Here is a 20,113-nt window from a genome sequence, read left to right as displayed (position 1 = left end):
GCATCCTTTGTACTGAGTGTTAACAGGATAACACAGCTGATGAAAGAAAATCCAGCCTCTTCTTGCAGGAGTTAAACATTAATTGACAAAATGAAGGAGCTCATTTTTTATCCTATCCAAGTTGAACTGTTTGAACTTATCAATGTAGGTCAGAACCTTGCAGGACACCAGGCTGTAGTAGGTTTCCAGTAAGGAACAATCCTCCCCATCGCTCGTTTCCTTCCAGTCCTTAAATAGCTCGTCCTCTCTCATGTCAGAAGAGGTGAAAATGAATTTATAGCAGCAGGGGTTGTAGCTGATGTGCTTGTCCCCAGCAAAGCGGGAGCTGTGCCTGGCACTGATGCCAGCCCTCTTGGCACAGATCCCTACAAAGGCAGCGGGGGGCAGTGCCAGGGGCACCTCCCTGGCAGCCACGAAAACCTTGCGAGCCACGTCCTGGGACATGAGGAAAGCGCTGCCGTGGCAGAAATCCGGGTAGAACTCCTGGGGGTACTGATGGACAGGGACAAAGCCGGGGCTCTGGGGGTCCCTGTCAGGCACTGCACGGTGAACCACCCTGCCCAGGTAGATGTCCTCCTGCTGGGTTAAGCTCAGCAGGTACCCAGCCAGGCTGGGAACACCCACAAACACGTCCTGGGCTGTGTGAAGGATGTACCTGGCACGGGGACAGGAAATCACCGTCCACTCCACGCTCATCAGCATCTTCTGTGTCTGTGTCTGGGGGGAATCGAGGAAACTGCCTTCAATCATGTCTCTGTGCCTTTGGGCCTCCTCCTGGATCTCCAGCTGGGTGCTTGCTGAGGCTGCCTTCCCTACAGCAAACACAGTGAGCACCCTGTAACCCCTGGAGGCCGAGCTGTTGCCCCAGGTCTGCCTGATGGCGTCGCGCCTTGTCCTGTTCTCCGGGCTGCTGCAGACAACAATGAGCAGAAATATCTCCTGGTTGGAGCAGGTCACTGCACTGCTGCTGGTGTAAGAGAGGTTGGCCTTCAGAGGATCCAGATCCAGCTTCCTGGCCCTGTCCCTGATCTCCAGAGCCTTTGCATCGGTGTAAGAGAGAGGCAGGGAGTGCAGGAAGTATTGCTCCAGTAAATCTGCCCCAAAGAGCAGCACGTGGAAGAGCAGCACGTTGCAGAGGATGAAGCACCACTGGTGTGTGCGGAGCCTGCAGAGCGTCAGCTGGGGAACAGCAACGTGGACACTGAATTCTGCTGCCTCTCAACCCAGAGGATTTCCCTTAGTTTACAATATAGCCATGCAAAGCAATCACAGCCCCTAGACCGTGGTCTTTGTATTATTAGTGAGGCTTTTTTTCTCCTAGAAACTTAAGAAATCTACTGGAGGCACAGTGAGATCCCAAGCTGAGAAGGATGTTACCATGTTGGAAGCTCCTCTCTGTGCATCCATGTGTGGAAATACTGAAATATAACTTAGCTATGAATAATTTTTGACTATTTTTAACCTGTTACTGAAGGCTTGAGGTGCCCCTTAATAAGTCCTTGAAGGAGAACTTTTACTATTTGGCCTGACACTGCCCTATGAGAGCTGTCAGGGTTAGAATCCAGAGGGAAAGGCCGGGTTGGATGGGGCTTGGAGCAACATGGGAAAGTAGAAGGGAGTGGAATGCAATGATCTTTAAGGTCCCTTCCACCCCCAATCCTGTGAAAGCTGTGAGGGGCTGCAGCACTTACCTGCATGGTGCTGGGAGCTGTCCCTGCAGCAGAGGCTCTCAGGGCAGTGTCTCCTGGCTCTGGCTGTATCTGGGTCTGCAGGATCCAGTTACTGCCCAGTACCTGCAGCCTGTGGCTTCCACCCCACCTGCCTGGGCACGGGAAAGATGATCCCCAAGGCCGATCATGTTGCAGGCACATAAAACACAAAGCTAACAAAACCCTGGCCTTGCCCTTCTTTAATTTCTGGCACTCTGAGGAATAAGTGAAGCAAATGCTGGGGCTCACTTGCTCAGAGGAACCCCTGGTACTGCTGAGTCCTTGACCTGCTGGCCCTGGGCGTTGTGTTTGTCACAGCTGTGCCATTGTGCTGTTGGTCCCCCAGTCTGGGGCAGTTGCTGGGCTCTCTGCATCTCCTGAGCTGGAGGTTTGGGGTGGGAACTTGTGGGTTTGCCTTGTGTGGGGTGGCAGAGGCCACCCCGAGGCCGTGGGTGCTGCTGGGCCCTGGGGCTCTCCTGGGCAGGCTCTGCCTTGGGCTGCTCCGTGTGTTGCTGTTGGCTCAGCCCTGGCTGTGCTGGAGCCACGGGGGCTGGGGAGCCACAGGGGCCTGGAAGTGCTGCAGGGGGAAGTGCCAAAGACACCACAAACAGGATGGAGCTGTCAGCAGGGGACAGTTGGCTTTGGCAGTGGGGCTGGGGAGCACTGAGGGGAGAGGGGCTTTGGGATCCCGGCAGGGCAGGGCAGGGTTGGGTGCTGGCAATGCTGCTGTTTGAGGGGAGGGTTGGGATGCTCAGCCTCGTGGGAGCTCCAGCCTCCTTGGGAGAGCAGGGAGATCATGGTTTCTTTTTAATTCTGAGATTTCTCAGAGGTCAGGGTGCGTTTCTGTTCTGCATCCTTGGGTGAAAGGAGAGCACAGCACTGCTCTGGTTTGTCTTGGCTGGACCATTGCAAGGCTCCCTGCAGCATCTTCAGGGCAGCCTGGATTAGCCCAATGTCCCAGGGATATGGAGAAGAGCTTTGATTTCTGCCTTGAGGGGTCCAGGGTTAATCCCCAGCTCTGGCTGAGCTGCTCAGCTCTCCCAGCTGTGTTGATAGAGGGAACAGAGGAATTACAGAAGCAGCCAGGTTCCCAAAATCTGCTCACAGCTTAGAAGTGCATCTTACCCCACTGAAAAACCCCAAAACACTCACACTGTGCAAGTCCCAGTGTGGATTTCTGCTTCAGGCTCTCCAAAAAGAGGGAAAACTTCCCCAGGGCTCATGTGGCAGCTGGGCCACAGCTTCATCCAGCCCAGCCTCACACTCTGCAGTCCTCACAGAAGTTGTGCTTTGAAGCTGGGTGAGCTGTCAGCACGGGAAGTGTCAGTTAAATGTGTGCCCTGAAATAAAAGGCTAATAAGGGAAATTTTTTTCATGTACAATAATTCAGCCCTGCAACTCCAGATACCCATTCTGGGGGGGGAAAAAAATCCTTCTTTGAAGATATTCTGTCTCCAGCTGAATAATTTAATTAGCAAATAAATACCAGCGTTTGAAACATCTTACATTAAAAATGGAATATCTTTAGAATAATAAAATAATAGTAATAATAAGCCCCACGTGTGTATCATCCCTGCTGCAATTAGGCCCAGCGTGGTGCTGGCAGCCCTGCTGAAGCCATTCCTTTAGCACTGCTCTGTGGTGGCAGCAGCACCTTTGACACCCAATATATAAAATTAACACTCCCCAGCCCCAGCCAGGGCACAGGCAGCTCCTGGATGTGGGTTTTTATTTATCCTGGTGGAGTCCCACTGGGAGAAAGCTGAGGAGCAGCAAGGCAAGGACTGCTGAGGGGGAAAATGAGGGAGTCCCTGAGCTCCAGGAGGTTTGCCTGGGGGTGATCCCTCCATCACCTCTAGCCCCAGGTTTCAGGCAAACACAACACCAGCAGCTCACGTGTGACCTTATCTCACTTTTCAGGAGGGTGAAGTGAAGCTCGTTTGGGGAATCTTCACTCCCAGGGAGATCCAGGAGTTTCCTGGAGAGGAATGAATGCAGGACCCTGGAATGGCTGCAGTCAGGTCAGTGGGGATGGGAGCCCTGTTCCTAAGCTGCATTGAGACCCTGCATAGTCCTGGGGGTGTAAATTAGGCAGTCAACCAGGAGAGCAGATTTTCCTGAGCCACAGGGCTGGAATTTGCTGTCTGTGAGATGTTTTCACATTTTCATTAAATTTTATGCCCATGAAAAGCCTCATTACAGGAGCAGGGATGTAACACTGAGCAGCTTGAGCTGTCCTAAAGCTGTGAGTGCTCAGACTGAAGGATGTTTGTGTTTGTTTTTTGGAGAGCACTTATTTTGTGATACCCAAAGGTCAAAGCAGAGCTGCCAGGAGGGTGGTGGGAGATGCTGTTGAGCAGGAGGAGCTCAGGGCAGGCAGTGGGTGCTGCAGGGGAGCAGCCCAACCTGCAGCTCCTTAAAGCATCTAAAACCTCCTGGCTTCCCTCCCAGTGCTGGGAACATTTGGAAGGGGGAGCAGAGCCTGGCTTCCCTCAGCTCTGCTCCACTTCACTTTGTGAAAATGCGAAGGCTTTGGATGACGCAGCGTTCTCAGGAGATGGAGCAGGAGAGGGGGGATGGATGGGACTGATGGGTGGGGAAAATCCAGTGAAAATCAGGTTTCCCAATATGAATTTGTTCAAATGTGGAAGCTTGAGCTCAGCCTGCCCCAGATGCTCTTCTGGGCATCCTCTGTGCCCACCATGGTGCCCATGATGCTCTCAGGCTCTTCCCAAAGCCAGCTTGATCCCCACAGGCAGGTTTGCAAATTTTCACTTGCTGCCTGCTGCTCCAGGGCCAGCTCAGAACCCCTCTAGGAACCCCCCTGGCACAACATCCCTTTCCACAAGGCTTTCCCTGTGCTCTCAAGGATTCACTTGTCTGATTCTAGGGCTCAGAGATGCCCCTTGTCAGCCCAGCAGTCCCCAGCCAGGATGCTCTGGGAGCACCAAGCACTCCCAGGTTTCCAGAGTGTTTTGGATGCTGCACAAAGGATCCCCTTTATTCCAACCTGCCTTTTGCAGCTTCACCAGCACACACAGACCTGAGAGCATGAGGGGCTGCAGAGGGACCTGTCTGGTTTTTAATAACAGCATCAGTTGCAATAAATAGAGATGGCTGTTTAGGTCTTAGTCACCTAATAGCAATGTTTGTGCTTGAAGACATGATTCAGCTCTTGCAGGCAGTTCTTCACCTCACATTCTCCATGGGGTTTGGGAAATGATGGAAGAAGAGGCTTTGTAAGAGTTCTACAGTGTGTGTTTCACTTGTCATTTGATATTTAATGTCCCTTTGGGCATTAAATAAAAGTAGGAAGCTGAAAACCGAGCCAGCAAACCTGAGCACTGACACAGCAGACAAACATCTCTGTGGCTCCCAATGTGCAGATGAAGGTGTCTTTGCTTCTGATTTAATGGCTCAGCTGATGAGACTAAATCCATGTCTTTATAGCCAAGCTTCCTGCATTCTTCTTTTTGTTTTGCATACATCAGTCTAGGAGTTACAGAGCTCTCTCCTTTTTTATGGTAAGTTTGATTATTCCTTCTTGAGATTACTGACAGCTTTGACAATTCCCTACCTCTGCATTCCTGGGTAACATTCCTGGGTAACGACAGCCTCAGCCCCCTGTGTGTTCTGCAAGTGCTGCACTCAGCCTCGGGAACACTGAGTTTAACAAGAGCTGAGTGGAAAGAGCAAAACTTGTGTGAAACGCTGAGTTGTGAGGCCACAGGGCCGAGCAGGTTCCCCAAGTGCTCTCCCTGCCAAGATGTCAACTTGACACTAAAGCTGCTTACTTTGCAGTGGGCCTGAAGTTTCCTTGTTGTTATTAATTCTCAGTCTGTGCCATGTGAGTTGCTTTTTCGATGGTTTTTTGGTGCTTTTTGCCTTGTCCTTTCATTCCCTGCAGGCTGTATCTGTGCCTGGCAAATGGAGATTCTCACGAAATTCATTTGACACGCACAACATCCGCAGCGTCGGAGTCTCGGCTCGGGCTCTGCTCTGATTAAATTCACTCCACGCTCTGACAACATTTCCAGCTGGGAGCAGATCTGGTGTTGCTGTTCCTGACGCCTGTGGCTGCTCTGCCCTGCACTGGGCATTTCTCCTGCGAGAAATGGGAGAAGTTTCAGCTGGAGCATTTCTCCTGGGCACCTCCTTGCCCTGGGGTGATGCACCCAAAAAGGCAAAGCTTGCCCAAGGTCGTGGGGGGAAACAGGAGCTGGATGCAGCTCCTGGGGCTCAAGTGATGCCCCAGCCCACCCTCTCCAGGGGCTGGATGGATCCAGCTGTGCTCCCGGTGGTGCCCCAGGGCTGGGGAGGGGCTGCAGCCCCCCAGGCATGGCCGAGGCTCCCGCTGGTGGGGCTGTGCCCATCGCCCTCCTGGCAGGGGTTATCAGGGGGTGCAGCAGGACAGGGACCCCCCTGACACGAACCCCTGGAGCCCTGTGCATCGCTGGACACGATGATGTGCTCTGTGCATGACGACTTTCTCTCGCTCCTGCCTCTGACTCATCCCACTGGTGCCTCCCACAGGTTTATTTATTGTTCTCCCAGACGCAGGAACAGCAGAGTTGAGTCTCCCTGCCCTGTGCCAGGCCCCTCCTCGGGCAGCTGGGCTGGGATCTGTCAGAGCAGCCTTCAGCAGGGCCTTCCCCTGCTCCCAGCCCTGGGGGTTCTCAGACAGGGGCTTTGCCTTCCCTGGGAGCCCCCCTGTGCTGCCCCCCGAGCCTAGAGAGCAGAGAGCTCTGTGTTCACACACAGCTCCCAGCTGTGGAAACAGCACTCAGGGTGTGCTGCTCATCCCCTGCCCGGGCAGAGAGCAGCTCCGGCTGAGAGAGTGCTGTCCTGCCCAGGGGCTGGCAGGAATGTTGGGGTGCAGCCCCTTGCAGTGTGTGCTGTCCTGCCCAGGGGCTGGCAGGAATGTTGGGGTGCAGCCCCTTGCAGTGTGTGCTGTCCTGCTCAGGGGCTGGCAGGAATGTTGGGGTGCAGCCCCTTGCAGTGTGTGCTGTCCTGCCCAGGGGCTGGCAGGAATGTTGGGGTGCAGCCCCTTGCAGTGTGTGCTCTCCTGCTCAGGGAATGTTGGGGTGCTCAGGGGCTCCCCAGCTGAGCTGTTGGGACTGAGGGAATCAGGACAGCAGCCCTGTAGTAGGAGGTACATGAAATCTTTATTAATTGTGTTTTGTGACAATGTCGGGAAATGAGGACTTGCAGCATCAATAGCATTGTGGGGAGTGCTGCAGCTGGGGGCAGGAAGGACCAGCTCAGCCCCATGCCCCAGAATTCTGCATGACACCTTTGCTGAGGGCACTGCCCTGCCTTTCTCTCTTGGTTTCAGGGGTGCAGGGAATTGCTCTGTGCTGGAGCTGGGTGCTGTCCCCATGCCCAGAGCTCTTTCCTCGGGCAGGATGCCACCAGATTGCTCAGCTTGTCCCTGTGGTGGCATGAGCAGCTGCTCGTGGTGGGACTGGGGTGGCACCAGTGTCAGGGGCAGGCAGAACCAGTCCCACTCTGCCATTCAAACTCCAGCGTTTGGATGGGGATGTCCTCTTCTTCTGGCTCTTTCTCTTTCATTTTTCATTTTTCTCAGCATCTGACTGTTTTAAATAATTCCTCCCCCACGCCTGTGTTATCACCCAGCATGTCAATACGCTGCTGTGCCACCCACCCCTCTCCTCGCCGAGCTGCACGTTGACACTTTGCACCAGATAATGTGAGGCAATTAGTGAATGGAGAATAACCTTCCCACTTCAAAGCAGGATGGGCTGGGAAGCATCACACGGGTGGATTGCACGGGGAGCATTAATTGCTTTTCTCTCCAGTGACTCCTGGTGTAGGAGAGTCCATATGGAGAGAGAGGAGGAGGAAGAGATGCTGCGGGAGAAACAAAGTCTGCGGTGCTGGGGAGAAGCGCAGAGCCCAGCGCATCCGAGCGGGGGCACTTCCCTCTGATCCGGGGGCTGTGGCACGGCGGGGGCAGCGGATCCGCCCCGTGCCCGTGGATCCCACGGGCCCGTGCGAGGGTGGGGGACCCGGGCTCAGCGGGTCGGAGGGAAACCAAAGCTCTGTGAGCAGCGGGACCCCAGCATGGCTGGTGTCACCTTGCCTGGGTGGCACTGAAGCGCTCGGGTGACTGAGGTGGCGCTTTGCACAAAGCACGAGGGGCTGCGTGGCCGCTGTGGGAGCAGTTCCTTTATTGGGGTATCTGCTCACCAGCGCAGCGCCGGGATCCCCAAAAATGGCACCACAGCGAGTTACCCAGTGCCCACACAACGGCCTGGGCTCGGAGAGAGGAACGAAGAAAAAGGCAAAAAGGAGTGGAGTGGAGCCGAGCGGGGGCAGAACGCGCTGCCTGTGCCGGGGGCGCTCAGTGGAAGCCGCTCACAACTGCGAGGGGACGCGGCTTTGGGGCACCTCACATTTGGCCACATCATTGCTGGTGGCACCTCCTGGCACATGGGGCTGAACTTGGCCGGGAGGCACCTTGGAGCCCATCCCGTTAACCCTTTCCTGGAGGCGGCCGGCTCGTTTCCAGGCTGCCCGCGCTGTGCCTGGCTCGGGGCCATTCCCCAGCGGGGCCGTGTTTTTGCAGCAGGGCCCCCCGGGAGGATCAACGCTGCCGGCCCGGCCGCGCAGCACGGCGCAGGAATGGCCGGGGCTTGGCCGCGCTGTTGGCTTTCCGCACAACCCCGAGCGAGGCGCAGCAGCGCTCAACACAAATATTTGTGTGGGTAGTGGAAAAAAAAAAATCCGACCAAATAAAAAAAAAAAAAAGGAAATAAAAAAGAAAAGAAAGGAAAGGAAAAAGGAGAAGAAAGGAGAAAGGAAAGGAAGAAAGGAAAGGAAAAAGGGGAAGGGAGGAGAAAGGAAAGGGAAAATGACGGGGAAAAGAGAGGGGAAAAGGAGAGAAAAAGGAAAATAAAGCAAGCAAGCCGCCCGAAGGTCGTGCTGACAGAGGCCAGAGGCGAAGGGACGCGGCCCGGGTTGCTGTCCCAGCCCGGGGGTGGCGGGGGCCGGGGCGCGGCCGGCGGAGGCAGCTCCGGGGGAGGAGGCGAGCGCGGCCGCCGGTGCGCGTTGGGCAGAGCCCGGCCCCGCCCGGTGCGGCCCCGCCCCGCCGGTCCCGCCCTTCTCCGCTCATCCCGCACCTGTTGCCGCCCGCTCCCCGCCGCGCTCCCCGCGGAGCCGCCCGGCCCCGACATGCGGAGCTCCCGAGCGGCCCGCGGGCTGCCGCGGCGGCGGCTGCGGGGCGCGCCGTGATGGGCGGCGGGCAGCGGCCCCGGCAGCGGCCCCGGGACGGCGGCGCTGGCTCTGCCCGCGGCCGGCAGCCCCCGGCCCGCGCCCCCGGCTCTGCCCCGCCTCGGCGCTCCGATGCCGTTCTCGGGCGAGGAGCGGAGCCTGCAGGGGATCTACAAACCGGCCGAGGGGCGGCCCGTGCGCTCCGAGTGCTACACCAACCGCTCCTTCGTCTACGACGATGGCAGCGCCCACAGGTACCGGGGCTGGGGAGGGTCCCCGGGGCTGCCGCCGTGGGGAGCAGCGGGGCCGCTGCAGCGCGGAGCAGCCGGAGCAGCCCCTTCCCCTCCCGGGGCAGCCCCTTCCCCTCTCGGGGCGGGCGGGACGGCCGGTGGGACCCCCGTGCCCCGTCCCCTTCGCTCTCCCCGTGCCCCGAGCCTGCAGCAAAGTTTCTGCGGCACTCGCAGCCCCGGCCGGGTCCCTGTGCATGCCCCTGTGGGCAGCGCCTCCGGAATGGGCAGTCGGGAGCTGCCTGGGGATGGGGAAGGGGCGCTTGGAGACCCCCGAGCAGTCCCATCCCTCGTGGGAAGAGGGTCCGTGCTGATCCCTCTGGGGGTGCTCCGGGGGGTGAGGGCTCGGCAGGGCTCGGCTGGGCCCTGGAGCCACCCCAAAGCCAAGGGGCACCCAGGAAAAGGCTGCATTCCTGTAGGTGCTGGCCAGCCCCTGCTCCATTTCTGGGCTGGTTTTGTGCCAAAGTTGCCGTGTCCAGTGTGAGGGAGGGGCTGCTGTGTGGAGGGGAAGAGCTGCTTGAGGTCAGGGTGACTCAGTGCCGCCATCCTCTTGTGCCTGGCAGCAGCACCTGTTCCTCACAAGTGGTCCTTGCCAAAGTATCCCCGTTTTTCCTGAAAAAATGCTGTGTATTATCATTGTTCTGGTTAAATTTACTCGTGTGGCTCTTCTGACTGTCACACTCATCCCGTGCCAGCTGAAGTGTGCAGATGAGTCGTGTGTATCAATTCGTGTTTGCCAGATTAGGACCTTAGCTGGGTTTGTGCCCTGGGCTGCCCAGCCGGGATTTTTTATGCCTTCATCTGCTCGCCATGATTTAGGGAAATGATCTTTTATTACTAAAAACCTAAATGAAAAAAGAAGGAGCACACTGTTCTTTAACTCTCAGTACATTGCCACTGAGGTGGGAAATTAATAAAATAATTGAATGTTGTTTTTTTAGGGTTGAGACCCTCATTACCTTCTCTTTGTCAGTGACACAATGTCCAAGGCTCCGTGGTGCCTCAGGACCCCCATTCTGGGTGACACCATTGGGTTATTTTGGGCACAGCAGGGTGGCTGCAGAGCACAGCGCTTTCCCCGGCCCTCAAACTGCCTCATTTTGCAGCTGTGCTTGATGTGTCTGCAGAAATGCCACCCTTGAGGGGGTTCTTGTGTCTGTGAAGATCAGGGATGGGGTTGGAGACAGCAGCTCCTGGAGATTTCCAACCTCAGCATTAGGGGAAGATGAGGAGTTGCTCCTCATTACTGACACCACAGCCCTGCTAGGGATGATTTATCCTCACCTAATGCACTAAAAATCCTTGCCCAGAGATCCTCCTGCCTGTCTCTTTCAATCTGGACAGAGGAACTTTGTTCCCTATTATTGCTCTGCAGCTCGATGTGTTCCTAACCCCCTCAGGCTCCGGAGAGGTTGAAATGCCATTGCTTGTCTTGCCTGCCCTTGTGCTCAGCCCTTTGCTGCCCTTCTGGAGATATTAAACAATCTGCCTGGAGCCCTCAGGACTCTGCAGCTTCCCCAGCTCCAGCTCGGAGCAGACTGGTGTCTAATGCACTTTTCCAGAGCTGATCAGCTGGAGAAACTCAATTGTTAGAGACAGGCTAAAGAGAAAGGGCAGAGCAGGCAATGAGCACCATTAGACCATCCCAGGGGGCCCTGCCTGCTCTGCTCTTTGCTTTCCTCCTCTGCAGCTTGGGCTGGGGGCACAAATCCTGTCACAAATGGTCACCCACGTTTAACCACCTGCTGCCTCCCAGCCCCTGCCTGCTGCAAGGGCTTCTCCCTCACCTCCCATGGGTTTCCCCTCCTCTCCAGGTGGGGTTTGTGCACAGCCCCAGGGCGGAGCAGGGCTCTGCAGCCCAACACCATCTCCTTGTGTGCTTGCAGGTGTGAGGGCACACAGGCAGAGCTGTCACCAGAGATGTGTGTGAGGGATGTGAGAGCCAGGGTAGAGCAGCAAAGATGCAGAACACATCCACTGAACCTTCTGCTGAGTGCTCAGGGGACCTCAGCTGGGCTGACCCTGCTGAAATAAGTGGGAAACTCAATTATCCCTTCACTTAGCAAATCTAGAGCTGGCTTAAAAGCTGTTAAAGAGAAATTCTGTCTGCTCGGTTTCCTGAGAGTGGAGAAGTGCGTGGAAATGTCTGTGAGCTTCCTCCTGGCCCTCTCCATAAAGGTACAGTGATCCTGAAAGTCCCTCCCAGGTGGAAAGCAAAGGGTTAATTGTAAAAGCACTTGAGAGTTTGCTTGGAGAGTAAATACACATTTCTGGCACCCAGAGGGTACAAAGAGCCTAAATTTCGCTGTCCTATGTCGTGGGAAATGTGGGTGAATGTTTGCACAAGGATCCGGCCTGTCACTTCGGGGAGCTCAGGCTTTCCCCCGCCTGCCCATGTACGGGCACGGTGATGGATGGGCAGCCAGATGGAAGAACTCACACAAAAATATCCTGCCCGAGGCCGGGGGCCGGCGGGAGAGGCAGGGATGGGCGGGAGCAGGTTCAGATTTCCGTCCTCCTGCTCCCATGGCTCGGCTGAGCAGGAGCGGCCGGAGGGAGCGCCCGGGGCTGCCTGGAGCTGCTGCTGGGGGGCCCATGGCTCTGCCCTAGACGTACGTGCCTTTTCTCCTGTCTGCTCTTTGGGGGATCTGTGGTGGCTGCTGCTGTTTGCAGGCCGTGGGAGCAGGGGTTTGGGCGCTGTGCCAGGGGTTTGGGAGCGGGGCGTGCAGGGGAGGGGAGTCCTGGCTGCTCCGGTGCAGAGAGGCTGAGCTTAGGGCTGGACAGAGCAAACTGCCAGCCTCGGGGTGTTCCTGTGGGATGGCAGCTCCAGGGGGCTCTGCTCGGTCCCACCTGGCTGGGACAGGGCTTTTGGCCCTAAAATTCACAGCAGGATTTGGAGAAGTGGCAGCCAGGTTAAAAATGCCCATAAGGGACCTTCTGCCACTCTGGTTAAAGCCTCTGCCTGAGTCCAAGGGCAGGAGAAAAGAAAAAAAAGCACTGATTAAATGGGATTCTTGCTAAGTGTGAGCACTCATCCAGGTCCAGAATGGCTCTCCTGCTCATCTTTTGATGAATCCAAGGAACTGTCTCAGTTTAGCACAAGGATGGTCCCTGCAGCTGACAGCCTGCTGTTGTCTCTTAAGTTTTCATTTTTCTGCAAAATGGATGAGAAGATGCTTCTTTGGCAGGGCTTCCACTGACCCAGGCTCTGTAGCTAATTAGTAATCAATTCCTCCAGGCATGATTACTAGCTTGGACACTTGTCAGCTTCCAGAAAGTCAGCCATGTGGATTGAAACAACAACTGTTGCTCTGGCTGCCCATGGGCATCCGGGCCTTGCTGTTCCAGGAGAAATTGCAATGGGGAGCCCTAAAACACAGGGCCAAACATCCTGTGTTTTCAGGGTGTTTATGTGACAGAGATGAGATGGAATTCTGCTCTTGTTCCCTTCAGATGGTTGGGAAAGGGAAGTGGGAGGCTCTGGACTGCTGCAGGGGAGCACCCACCAGCACACCTGGCTCAGTGGGAAGAGGTTTTGGGAGCCTTCCCCACCATTCTGTCCATAAAAGGAGCCCAAGTGTGCTGAATGTCCTCCTCAGGAGCTGCCCTGGGGCTCTGGCATGGCCATGTCACCCTTCACTGGAGAACAGCAAAGTAGGTCACTGCCTGTGCTCAGGGCTCTTTCTGCTCTGCAAAAATATTTACAGCATCTCTCTGGATCCTGCCCGTCCTGCAGCAGCGACCTCTCCCTGACCCCACGCCTCGTTCCCGAGTGCTGCACGCAATTTGTTTTGGAGCCTTGAGCGTTTCTCTTGCATCCCTGCCAGGCTGGGCTGGAGTGGGGAACATCTCATTCATCCTTCTCATGAATCAGCCAGGCCAGGAGCCAGGAGAGCTCCGAGCTCAGGTGCCCCTGCCCTGCTGTCCCCTGGCAGCGCCTGGTGACACAAACTGCAGCAGGGGAGCTCTGGAGGGAGCTGGGGAAGGAATTGTTCCCTGTGAGGGTGGGGAGGGTGCCCAGAGCAGCCCCTGGGTCCCTGGCAGTGCCCAAGGCCAGGCTGGATGGGGTGGGAGCAGCCTGGCACAGTGGGAGGTGTCCCTGCCCTTGGGAATGAGGGGATTTAGGGTCCTTCCAGCCCAAACCGTTGTGGCAGGGACAGAGGGCGGGAGGGAGCAGCCCCTCCCAGGGCTGGAGGCTGTGCCAGTGGCTGTGCCAGCCTGGTGGATTCCCTGAGCATTCGCCTGCCCCCTCCTGAAGCCATTGGCACTTTCTGCTCCCACAAGGGATGGGAGCCCTGTGCTGTGACAGAACATGCTGCCGCTCCTTCGAGCTGCTGCCTTCCCTGAGCTCCGGCAGCTCCTGTGATGCTCCTGCTCCCTGGTTGTCCTCTCTGGTTTTATCTGCTTTTCATCACGTCCCTCTCCAGGCTGGAGACTCCTCCTGGTCTATTTGGCCTTGCCTTGCACAAATCACTTTATAATCCACAGTCACCTCTGGTGCCCTTCTCTGTGCTGTTTCAGCTCTGAGGAGGGGAGCCAGGAGGGTGTGTGACTCCATGGTGAGCTTGTCTGGAATAAAAATCCTTCCCTAAAATTTGGGGTTTTGATCACCTCTGAGAGGGGTTGGCTTTGTGGCATCTTCTGCTGTGGCTCTTTCCTGAGTGTTGATTTGCAGAGCTCTCTGTGTGCAGGAAGATGATTGCTCCCCTCTCCCTTTGGATCAGTTGGAATTTATTGATGCTAATTTTTGTCTGACATTTTATCATGAGGTCGGTCAGTGCCACAGGATCATCCTGTTTGCAGTCTGGTTTTGGTTTGACTATAGTGCATAATTTGCAGTCATCCCCATCCCCTCTGAAGCCCTGCAGTCCTGAAGAGCCTGGTGGGACCCCGCTGATGTTTGCTTCAGTGCTCCCCTTCTGTTTGTCTCCTGCCTTCCAATCTCCCTTCATCCCATCACGTCCTGGCCCAGCAGGTGTGGTGACAAACCTGCCTCTGGGGGCTTATTTCTGCAAGACTTTGTGGTTTTCAACAGTGTGAAGAGACTCTTCCTCCTCCCACATCCCTCTATTATTTTCTGCTTCCATAGCAGGGACTGTTCTGCAGGAGTCTGGAGCATAAAGAAGTTTTTTCCCTCCATGCTCCAACCCTTGCTGCTTGTAGCAGCTTGGGGCTGGGCAGAGGGAGGATTTTCCCAACAGTTCATTAGCAAGAATTAGCACTTTCCCCATCTTGCAGACTTTTTATTTTCACATGAGCCTGAAAGCTGCTGACAAATGTGGCTGAGGATGTCATGGCTTGGGGTGAGGGGAGTGAGATGCTGCCAGGATTGTGTCCCTTGGGATGGCACAGGCAAGAGGGGAGGCTTGGCCATTGGCTCTCAGGAACAGCTCTGGAGGTCATGGCAAGGGAATTAGTTGAATAATCTGTTTAGGTTTAAGATCTGTGGTGGTTGGTTGGCGTGGATCATGAGCCTGGTGTTGTCCCTGCAGCACCCTGTTATGAAAGGCTGGGTGGTTTTCCTGAGGAATCTGGTGTGCACAGTCTCCAAAATTCCCAGTGGGACTGGCAGGGCCTCCCTGAGGGAATATTTCTCCAGCAGTGAGTCCTGGTTCCTTCATCTCTTGAGCACTGGGCTTGACTGAGCTTTTAGAAGAATTTGTGTGTGCTCCTAGGCCACCCTACAAACCCAGGAGGAGAAAGGGGTGATGTCCTTGCTGGGAAGGGCTGGACACTGGAAATCTGCTCCTCAGCAAAGAGCTCCCACAGCAGAGAGGGCCTGATGCAGTCCACAAATAGCCTGGAGAGGGCTGAGTCAGGAATTTCCTGGCAGGGCTGGTGACCTTGGCTCTGCAGGCTGGGTCTGCTCTGGGTCTGCCCCTTCTCCCGAGGCTGCTCCTGGAGGAGATGCTGGGAATGAGCCCTGGGAGCCCAGGGACATGGGCTGGGAGCAGAGCTGTGTCCTCAGGCAAGCACGCTTGGGATGTTGTGCTGCAAGTGCTCCGCTGAGCTAATTTGCATTTGATTTGCATATTTACAGAGTAGAATAGGCTGGTTGCAAGTCACAGAATCACAGAAGGGTTTGGGCTGAAGGAACCTTAGAGGTCCTGCAGTTCCAGCCCCCTGCCATGGCAGGGAGCCTTCCACAGCCCAGGCTGGCTCCAGCAGACCTTGCACTACTCCAGGTTGGTTTTTCTTGTTAAAGAGATGAGGAGGCCCCAGCCCAGGCCTGAGGAGTGGGAGCTGGTCCCCTCACCTGCCAGGAGCCCAGGATGGGCAGGATGAGCTTTCCCTCCCTCCTTTTCCCCAGAGTTATTTGGGCTTTGCGGTCCCCAGGGACACCAGCATGGCCTGTTTGCCTTTGTGCCTGCTGGGAACCAGCTCTGCCCTCCCAGACAGGATGCTCTGGACAGAGGGGATGCCTGTGGCTCACTCCCACTGGATCTCTGCCCCCCTGGCAGGACCAGCGCTGGAAAATTGCCCTGGGGCTGGGGATGCTGAGCTGCCTCTGCCACTCACGTGCTGCTGTGGGATCAAAGAAAAGGGAAAGAGGTTTCTCTGTGGGGCCGTGCCTCCTGTGAGCCTGTCACACACAATGCTGTGTGCTGCAGGCCAGAAGGGATGGGGAGGTGTGGGGCTCGATTGCTGAGGCAGGGCTGTCTAACGAGGAATGTGGCTCTGGACCTGGAAGGTACAATTTCTACTTCTATCTTCTAGAAAATAGCATTTGCCAGCGGGGGAAAGGCTTGTGGAGCTTTGCACTGACTCACTCTTCCTGTTCATTTTCCACGTGAAACACACAAAATGCTAATTTCTGTGTGAGGCCTGTGGTGCTAAATTGCCTGTGCTTGTTGGATGGATGGATTTGTCACAGGGCTCAGCTGCTCTGCACAAGTTCTGAGCAACAGCAGCTCCTGACGTGGACAGTCCAGCTGTCTGTGGGGATGGGAACTGGGATGCAGGAATTTAATCCGGGAGACTTTGCACATTGTGAGTGTGTGTAGAGATGGGTGAGGGTGTGCTCTGCAGGTCTGTACCCAAACCAGGGCTGGAGCCAAAGCTGCTCAGGCTGCAGGAACGATGGCTTGGGTTGGGATGGGCCTCTTCACATCCTCAGAGCTCCTCAAACTCTTTGAATCAGGTCTCAAACCCACCATGGGCCACTGTGGCACCTCTGAGGAGGGACAGGGGATGAGGGCCTGGGGCTCATCCTCAACAAGGCAAGACAGGGCCAGCAGTGACCTGGCTGCTGCTCACAGAGAGAGGAGGTGTTGGCAGAGAAATCAGCTCTGAAATGAGCACCCAGACCCTGCCATGGGGCTGTCCCTGCAGGGCTGGCAGGGGGATGTGCTGCCTCCCAGCCTGGCTCCAGGGACCAAACCCGTGTCCCCACACATTGCAGCCATTAGGAGACCCCGCAGGGATGTCACTCAGAGGGGAAAAAAGCCCCAAACCACCAAGAGAGGGGAGAACAACTGTAACCTGGTAACCAGAAGAGCTGTGGGAGGAGAAACAAACACCAGATGATTGTATATATTTAAATAACTTTAGGAAAAGAAGGGGCAGCGTTTCCTGTGTGCCTTGGCTCCCTGGAGAGGCTCGGGGAGCCTGGTGCTGGCTGAGGATGGATCAGGGTGCAGGACCAGGCTCTGCAGCCATGGCTGGGTCAGGGGAGACAGGACATGGAAGCCCTTGCTGTCCTGGGGCTCTGGAGAGGTGTCTGAGCCCCTGAGTGCAGTCCAGATACTCATCCTATGATGGTCTGGGCCAGCAAAGAGCAGCTGGAGGCTCCTGCCCAGCCAGTGCCCATTTCCTGCCCAGAGCTTGGGCTGTGCCAGCAGACTGTGTCCTGTGTTGGTGCCAACAGCGAAAGGTCAGGCCCTGTGTGTGATTCTGCTGCCCTGTTTCAGCCAGGGATTGTCCTTTCCGTGCCCTCAGAGGTGACAGGAGGCACAGCAACAGCTGCCTGGGTGCTGCAGGGGCTGCTGGCTCCCAGCTGTGAGGGGGCTTTGCCTGAGGAGGGGGTGTTGGTGCTGGACACGGGGTGCTCCCATTCCTGGCAGCACATCCAGGCTCCCTGGCCATGCTCCTGGGGAAGGATGGACTTGGAACAGATGGTGCCAGCAGGGCCTGCTGCCTCTGGCTCCTTTTGCAGCTTGGAGTGGGAGAGGAGAGCTTCAGGCTGGAGGTTATGCAAGAACCTGCCCCAAATGTGGGTGCACCTGCTCTGTTTGCACAGCCCTGCCAGCAGAAGGAGAAGATCTCCTCCAGTAATTCTGGTGCTGACGGAGCAGAGGTGTCCCTGAAGCTCTGGGGCTCCTGAAGGCGCCTGGCAGGTCTGGGCAGCTCCATCCCACAGCAGTGTGGGCTCTGTGGTGGCCCTGCTGGTTTGGGACTGGTTTGTGGTGGGAAGCAGGAAGGTGCCCTGTGGTTTTTGGGGTGTGCGAGGAAGCAGAGCAGGAACTCGGGTTGTGTCCTTCCTCTTTTTGACAGACATAGCTGCAAATAATAATGGAAATCCTAATCTCTATTACGAGACGCTCCCTGCCTGTGGATTTTCCTGTGAGCCAGAGCTGCCTCTTGGATCTGGGGAGCTCCAGGAGTGCGTGGCCCTGCAGAGCCACCCCAAGCTCCTCCTGGGCTCTCTCTGGTTCTGTGCTGGCATTTCAGCCCAGGGCAGGAGGAGGCTGAGCCCAGCCCAGGCTCAGGGAAGGATGGAGGGAACTGAGGCAGGCGCGGCTCTGGGCTGTGTGCGCTGAACCAGGCAGGGCTGGCTCTGGGTCTGGCTGGGTCACACAGGGCTCACGAGGCTGGGAAGGGCCCTGTCCCCTCCCCAGGGAGCTGCCCAGGCTGGGAGGGAGACGCTGCTGTAGCTGAGAGTGAGGAGTGTGGAGGTTTCCATATGCTGATGGCAGCACGCTGTTTTAGTGGTACAGGGTTCTGGAGGAAGGAAGGAAAGGGATGATAAAAATAAAGCTGCAGATCTGTATTTAGCTATAAACCACTCCAGGATTTTTTTTTTTTTGGTAGTATTTGAAGACTATGCAATAAATGAGCTTGTTCATGAATTTTTTATTTTGTACCACTACAGCTTTGAAGAAGTAGCCAGGTTGCTGTGGCATTTCCATAGCTCAGGATCCCTGTGTTTGGGAGGAGAGGTTGTAAATCCTCTGTGCCAGTGTCAGGGGATTTGTGTGCTGTGCAGGAGCATTTTTGTCCAAGACATCAATGTACAATATCTCAAAGTCACTGTGCAATTGATAAAGACATCATGACAAACAAGAAAATGCAACATTTCATGTAGTGAAGCTTCATCCAGAATAAACAAATGTGCCAAAATTTTAAAATTCTGAATGATTTTGTATGCAAGAGTAAGAAAAAATGCATTCAAAGTGTAGCTGTTACTGCCAATGGGAGAAGAAGCTCAGATGCAAATAGCAAAAATTGTGTTTCCAGAGCTACTGATATAATTGGATTTTACTACAGATTCTAAGTGCTGATAAAGGACAGTGGTGAATATTTGCTTTGTTTCATGATGTGACACATGATCTGAGGCCAGGAGAGATGGATTAATTGAGTTGGAAAAGAATCACGTGGAAATAAAAAAAACCAAACAGCACCCAAACCCCAAGAGATGTGTTTGATATCCAGGAGAAGGGCTGGGAACAGCTGTGAGCATCCACAGCTCCCACAGTGGGCAGGGTGAGGATGGCCCTGCCTGCCCAGGAGCTGTGGGTAAAGCTGCCCTTTCCACATGGCAGGCAGTGTGCCCAGGGCTGTGCAGCTCAGCACTCCTTTAAACAGGCACTGGATAACCCCTGGAGAGCACTGGGTGTGACAGTCTCCTTCAAACACAACTGCAGTCACTCCCATTTGGAGCCAGGCACCTGCCTCCCCGCTTTAAACCGTGGTTATGAGAAGAGGGTGGATAATTTTTAAAAATTGCGTTTTCTCACGCTGAAATTTGCCTTTCAGAGTGCTGTCCTGATGGCCTAGAAACAGCCTGCTTTTGGCCTCATTTATCATAGTTAAGCTCCAAGAGGAAAGGACTTAATTGTGGCTTTCTTTTTCTCTCTTTTTTTTTTGTGCTTAATGTTAGATCCTCCTTTGCAACACGAGCTGGAGGTGGTCAGCAAACCTCAGTGTTTATATCAGTGGATCCAGAGGGAGTACTTGAGTTGACAGGAGCTTGGTTTGATTTATCCTGAAGACCAAGTTTTGGATCAATGAGTAGCATAGAATAACCTCCCCAGTGCCCAGGGCCCTGCACAGATGCATTAGTCAGTGCAGAGCCCTGGCTGCTCTGTGCATATGGCAGCTGAAAGGAGCTGAGCAGCTCTGGGGGGGACAGAATTAAGTGGCAAATAACAGCAGTGAGAACCATCTGAAGCGCTGAGGGCGGGCTGGGCTGTGTGCTGGGGCTGTGCTCAGCAGAAATTCTGAAATCCTGCATGCTGACTGCTCTTCTGGAAACTCGGGAGCAGCAGCTGAGCAGGGCTTTGGGATCTGCTCAGCTAGGAGCTATTTACAGGGCTGTGAGGTGGTGGGGAGAGAAGAGGATCTGAGGAGCCTCAGCTCCCATCCCTGCAGCAAATCCCTGATCTGTGCTCAGTGCTGGTTCAGGATCCAGCTGCTGGAGGCTCTTCTGCCTTTGCTTGTGCAGGATATTCTGGAGGCAAAGCTGTGGGAGGATGCTGGGAATGGGTTGGAGAGGCTTTGGAGGAGACTCTTGGAAGAACATCAGACAGGAGTTGAAGCCTTTCAGCTCTTGGCTGCCTCACACTTCAGTTACATGTGAGGGACAAAGAATCAGCTCAGAGGCACCACAGCTCCTCTTCCAAGCCCTGTCCTCCCCTTTTCTCACCAAGAGTCTGTGAAATTGGT

General features: G+C 55.4%; 2 protein-coding genes across 2 annotated transcripts in view; one reads left to right on the top strand and one right to left on the bottom strand.

The window, feature by feature from the left end:
- Positions 1-78: 78 nt before the first annotated feature.
- B3GALT9 (beta-1,3-galactosyltransferase 9) lies at positions 79-8,905 on the bottom strand. Its single transcript, XM_066563175.1, has 2 exons — positions 8,660-8,905; positions 79-1,179 (listed from the first exon to the last, which is right to left on the bottom strand). The coding sequence occupies exons 1-2, from the start codon at positions 8,903-8,905 to the stop codon at positions 79-81; spliced, it is 1,347 nt and encodes a 448-aa protein (XP_066419272.1).
- A 169-nt stretch (positions 8,906-9,074) lies between these two features.
- KCNT1 (potassium sodium-activated channel subfamily T member 1) overlaps positions 9,075-20,113 on the top strand; it is a 79,681-nt gene continuing 68,642 nt past the window's right edge. Inside the window, exon 1 of the mRNA XM_066563145.1 lies at positions 9,075-9,196. Within this exon, the coding sequence (XP_066419242.1) occupies positions 9,075-9,196 (122 nt within the window). The remainder of the gene's footprint in view (positions 9,197-20,113) is intronic.

Source organism: Molothrus aeneus, chromosome 19 (assembly GCF_037042795.1).
Source record: "Molothrus aeneus isolate 106 chromosome 19, BPBGC_Maene_1.0, whole genome shotgun sequence".
Lineage (NCBI taxonomy): Eukaryota > Metazoa > Chordata > Aves > Passeriformes > Icteridae > Molothrus > Molothrus aeneus.
This window is presented reverse-complemented; position numbering and strand designations above follow the sequence as displayed.